Below are 6000 nucleotides of genomic sequence, written 5' to 3'. Positions count from 1 at the left end.
TGGAGTCCACTGTGGGGTTGCTCCGTGAGAGTGGTGGTGATCTGCAGCATCCGGCTAATGAGATGTCTGTCTCTACTCCTCCGCCATCTTAACCTCCCTCTAGGGATTCTTTTAAAACTGTTGGAATTGTTTAGCACCACTTGAATCTCCCCAAGGATTGACTCAAAGCATCTTACTGTGCTCCTACATGTTGACAAAAGAAAAAACCCTAAACAGCAGGCATTTATGAACAGCCTCTTATGAGCTTATTCATCAAAAGTCAAACTAATTGGATCTTGATAACAATTTCATACTGAGACACATGAGACCTATAAAGTACTCAAAGTAAACAAACAATGTATGTCATTTCTACACTCAACAACTTGGAAGTAACCTCAAAATGCCAGTTGAAAGAGTTCAACAGTCACAGAAAAGGTATTCCTTACCTCTTGTTCAAAGTAACAAAAATAATTCATGCCAGTCTTTAAATTCATGTGAAAGAAAGTAGGTCTCAACTATATTGAAATCTAATCATAAAATGCTACTCTACTGATCATAAAATGCAACTCTAGTTGTCTGTTTCAAGTGTTTTGGGATCGAAGTATATTATCATTTTTTGGCCCTGGACTTAGCAAATACAAACAGGTTTGTAACTCTGAGACAAAAAAAAAATCACCAGTTTCTCGATTAATTAATTTATTCTGCAAATATGTATTGAGCACCTACTACATACCAATCATTTTTTGGTGCTAAGAATACAAGAGTAAACAAAACATTAAGATCTTCATATGTATACATGGCTCAATCCTAGGGAATGAAAATGTAAAATATTTACAAAGAGTATAAAAAACAGATTGTAACATAGTCTGCTTCTTCTATAGGAATTCACTCGAGGAAAAAATAAAAATATTTTGTTTACACCTCTCAGACTCCAATAACATTAATCCAGAATGTAATCTACCATATATTGGTATCATTTAATAATTAATTCATGAAAAAATGCTCTGGTTCTTCATATACATAGCATAAGCTCTTTCAGAACCAAGATTATCCTTATAAATGTTGTACTTACTATAACAGAGCCTCATCAATGTAATAGATTGGTTGTTTTAGTCACATTCCATTCTAGAAATAAGAGTCTAAGCCATAGTTCAGTGGTTCTCAACAGGATGTAATTCCCCACCCCACTCCCTGGGACACCTGGCAAAGTCTAGAGATATATTTGGTTTTTCACAACTGGAAGGGTGTTACTGGCACCCACAGGTAGAAGCCAGGGATGCTGCTAAACATGCCACAAAGCACAGGCAGCCCCCAACAGCAAAGAATTGTCCAACCCAATATGTGAGCTGTGCCAAGACTGAGAAACCTTGAGATATTTTAAACAAGGGAATTTAATATGAAGAATCTATTTACAAAGGAACTGGTGAAAGGCATACAGGAAATGGCAAGGCAATCCAAATATTAGCAAAAGCAAGAAGCTGTTGCCACAGCTATAGGGCTAAAGGGAAAAGTGCAGAAGATGATATTACAGAACCCAGGAGCTGGGATACCTGGTACCACAAAGGAGACACAGCCACTATCATGAAGCACAGAAGCAGGAAGGAGGAGAATACCTTGGCTTTTCCTCTCCTCTGTCCTCCACTCCTCCAACCAGTTCTCTTATTATTGGCCAAAACTAATAGGTAGCCAGTTGGCAAAAGAGACTGGGAAATGTAATTTACTGAGGTCACCCCCCCCGCCATAATACAGAATGTAGGAAGAAAAGAATGAATATGGGATCTTTGTATAAATAGGAAAATGAAATATACAGTGGTTTAACAGAAAAAAATAAGAGCTTTAGAAAAAAAAACAGACTTAGCAAGTTAGTTAACCTTCTAGGCCTCAATTTCTTTATCCATAATACAGAAATAACAATACCTACCTTATGGAATTAGTATGAGAACTAACTAATACAATACACATAAAGCATGCAGTACAATAACTGACATATATGTTTTCAATGAATAGTTACTATATACCCTTCTCCCTAGGAGTCTGTATAGGGAGAAATCTTAATTTTTATTGTTAGTAAACTCCTAACTTAGTGCTTGGTACACAGGAGGCATTTGATAAAAATTGGGTTCTTTCTCCATTAATAAATATTTGGTTGAGTCTCACCTCCTGCCCCTTCCTTTCCAGTTCCCTATTTCTCAGTGATACCTGATTTCTATAACATACTCCATTCCCTTACAGTGTGGCTTCTGAAGGAGAAATAAACCAGATCAATGGGGTTTCTGAAATGTTATCCTTATAACCTAAAATGTGTTTGTTTTTAAAGCCAAATGAATTAAAATTTCTGCTTCAAAAAAATTAAGACAGTATATACTGGCTTATACTGGAGTGGATGGCCTCTGAGGCCTCTTCTACCTCCTGGGATACATACAGCATTTGCAGAAATTTCAATTATAGAGGCATTGAGGTTTCACTATCTACATGAAGAGCCTAATTGCCTTTTCCTTATTTGCAGAGTACACCATTACACATTGGTCCTGTTAGCAACAACAGATGAAATCTTCAGGACCCTCCTCAGAACTGAAAAATTCAATTCACAGAAAAAATATTTTTTACCAATAAAATTCTCAATTTTTCCATGCGAGCTCCCCTAAATTTTCAGAATTCACAAAAAAAGATACCCACCAAAAAGTGTCCTCTTACTTCCATATAAATCAATGAACTAGAAGATTTGGATTGCTAGCTCTAATACATTTGTTCTTCAGTCATGCTAATCCTGAGGACATAGCAGGGCAAACAGTTCTTTACCAGAAATTCCTATAACCCTCACATATGCTTTCTGTACTGACTCATCACATAGATATGGATTCATAACCACACTCCAATTGTTCCAGGTGTGTGTGATTCTTTCCACACCTCACTCTCAACCAGCTCCTTAAGAGAAAAACTTTTATTTATACTTGTACTTGCCATGGTACCTAGAAAGGCCATAGGCTGCCAACATTAAATATATAGTGGCAGAAGATTAAAGGAAACTACTCTATGGTTTAAATAAAGACTACAGATAGCATGCTTGAAAACACCAGTCACAAAGCAAAAGCCCATTTTTGTTTCCCTCATTCCTCACATGAGTTCAATTAGCTAACTTAACATTTTCTAAAAAATCATTAATAATACGAAAATAAAAGTATTACTGGCTTCAACTAGTAAATAAGATATTACTCTTTTTAAACTATTTTTAAGCAGTTGACTTCTCAGAAGCTTTTTCATGGACATAGCAGAAACAACACAATTGCTCTAGATAGAATTCAGATGAAGAAATGGAAAAGCAGGGTGCCTGACTGGCTTAGTTGATAAAGCATGCAACTCTTGATCTCAGGGTTGTGAATTTGATCCACAGGTTGGGTGTAGAACTTACACATAAAATCATAAAAAAAAAGAAATGGGAAGGTAGCTATGTGTTCAAGATCTGTATTTATGCATTCACAGGAAATTTGGGGTGGGATGACTCATCCATTTTCTTCTTAGTAGAAATATCCCAGCTGCCTAGGACGGATGAAGAGATGAACAGGAGAAATGGCTGTATGCACATTTGGGGGTGGGGTGAAAGGGATAGGATGGATTTGAGGTGATCCATTTGATAGAACAAGAGTTTAAATTCGTTTCTTACCCCACGGTACTGGCTTTCATTGAAAATCTGAGGTGGCAGTGGGTATCCAGTGGCTGGTCGATTGTTTTCAGGTACATTTTCTCTCATCCACTTCCGATTCTCTTCATTTGCTGCAATGTCTTTTTCTTCAAATCCTATTTTGTTAGCTTCTAAAAAACCAAGCACGTCTTGCTGTTTCTTCTTAATCTAGAACCCAAGGGACAAAGAAACAATGTTGTTGAACAAACAGATTTTGTTTTTTTTATTTTTCAAATTAAACACAAGTCAGTGTTTGTGAACTAGCAGAAATGAATTCAGACAGGGATCAAGAGTTGTGGTTTCATAGAAAATATGTGGTTTTTCCACTTTATTATTTTGCTGTTAATGATGCCTCATAAGTGGATTGAATAGCTTTCAGTCAACAGTCAATAGGTTTTATCAACCTATTTTTTTCTTTTTCCATCAAAAACTCCATATCTAATGATGCAGAAGTAAGGCTAGCTAATGCATATCAATAACCCAAAATGCAGTTAAATCAAAACTGAGTAGTGGGAAGCTGTGCTTTCTGATTATCTATAAGCCTCTCTTAGTTTCAGCCCTTGCAGAAAATCTTTCCAAATGATTTGAGTCTGTATGGTGTCTTTTATTTATTACTTTTTTGCCTTAAATTGTGTCCTTCATGTTTATTTTTACGTTTCTTAATTAAAAACTTCATAATTATTATAGCTTCTAAGTGCTTTTAGATCTACCTCCTAGCAGAATAATTCTTAAAAAAATATACCTATCATTTCTTCCAGTTTTTTATTAACTTTTTATTTTATTCCCAGTGTATTTAACATACAGTGTTATATTAGTTTCAGATCTAAAATATAGTGATTCAACAATTCCATACACCACCCAGTGCTCATCACAAGTGCACTCTTTAATCCCCATCACCTATTTCACCCATCCCCCCACCAACCTCCCATGTGGTAGCCATCAGTTTGCTCTCTAGAGTCAAGAGTCTGTTTCTTAGTTTGTCTTTCTCTTCCTTTTTCATTTGCTCAATTGTTTTGTTTATTAAATTCCACATATGAGTGAAATCATATGGTATTTGTCTTTCTCTGATTGACATATTTTGCTTAGCATAATACTTTCTAGCTTCATCCACGTCCTTGCAAACGACAAGGATTTTGTTCATTTTTAAAGCTGAATAATGTTCAATTATGTATATATATCACATCTTCTTTATCCATTTATCTATCAATGCACACTTGGGCTGCTTCCATAATTTGGCTATTGTATATAATGCTGCAATAAACATGGGGGGTGTATGCATCCCTTTGAATTAGTGTTTTTGTATTTTTGGAGTAAATAGTAGTGCAATTACTGGATCATAAGGTAGTTCTATTTATAAATTTTTGAGGAAACTCCATACTGTTTTTTGCAGTGGGTGCATGAATTTGCATTCGCACCAATACCAAAAGAGGGTTTCCTTTTCTCCATATCCTTACCAACACTCGTGTCTTGTGTTTATCATTTTAGACAATCTGATAGGCATGAGGTGATATCTCAATGTGGTTTTAAATTGCATTTCTCAGGATTCCTGGGTGACTCAGTCAGTTAAAACTCTATTTATAGCTCAGGTCATGATCTCGGGGTCCTGGGATCAAGCCCCTCATCTGGCTCCCTGCTCAGCAGAGAGTCTGCTTCTCCTTCTCCCTCTAACCCTCCCACCTGCTCATGCGCTCTTCTCTCTCTCTCTTTCTATGTTGCTCTCTCTCTCTCAAATAAATAAATAAAATCTTAAAAAAAATAAAATAGGATTTTTCTGATGATGAGTAATGTGGAGCATTTTCTCCTGTGTCTGTTGGCCATCTATATATCTTTTATTTTCTTCTATTTCAAATTTTAATTTAATTCTAGTTAATTAACATATAGTGTAATATTGGTTTCAGGAGTAGAATTTAGTGATTCATCACTTACATATAACACCCAGTACTTATTAGAACAAGTGCCATCCTTAATACCCATCATTCATTTAGGCCATCACCCACCCACCTCCCTTCATCAACCCTCAGTTTGTTCTCTATCTTTTAGAGTCTCTTATTGTTTGTTTCCCTCTCTCTTATTTTCCCCTTCACATGTATCCATTTGTTTTGTTTCCTAAGTTTCACATATGAATGAAATCATAATTGTCTTTCTCTGACTGACTTATTTTGCTTAGCATGGTACAATCTAGGTCCATCCACATCATTGCAAATGGCTGGATCTCATTCCTTTTGATGGCAAAGTAATATTCCATTATACATATGATATCTTCCTTCCTTATCCATTCATTAGTTGATGGACACCAGGGCTTTTTTCATATTTCAGCTATTATTAATAATGCTTCTATAAAT

General features: G+C 35.8%; 1 protein-coding gene across 2 annotated transcripts in view; it reads right to left on the bottom strand.

The window, feature by feature from the left end:
• Positions 1-26: 26 nt before the first annotated feature.
• The window catches only part of SH3BGRL (SH3 domain binding glutamate rich protein like), an 86569-nt gene continuing 80595 nt past the window's right edge, over positions 27-6000 (bottom strand). Inside the window, exon 3 of one of the 2 annotated variants that reach the window (XM_034649521.1) lies at positions 27-3826. In XM_034649521.1, the coding sequence (XP_034505412.1) occupies positions 3446-3826 (381 nt within the window). In that variant the 3' untranslated portion in view covers positions 27-3445. The remainder of the gene's footprint in view (positions 3827-6000) is intronic. The other variant, XM_002930275.4, reaches the window with a different exon arrangement.

The sequence above is a fragment of the Ailuropoda melanoleuca genome, chromosome X, assembly GCF_002007445.2.
Source record: "Ailuropoda melanoleuca isolate Jingjing chromosome X, ASM200744v2, whole genome shotgun sequence".
Taxonomy (NCBI): domain Eukaryota; kingdom Metazoa; phylum Chordata; class Mammalia; order Carnivora; family Ursidae; genus Ailuropoda; species Ailuropoda melanoleuca.
Note: the sequence above shows the minus strand (reverse complement) of the source record. Positions and strands in the feature narration are given on the sequence as shown.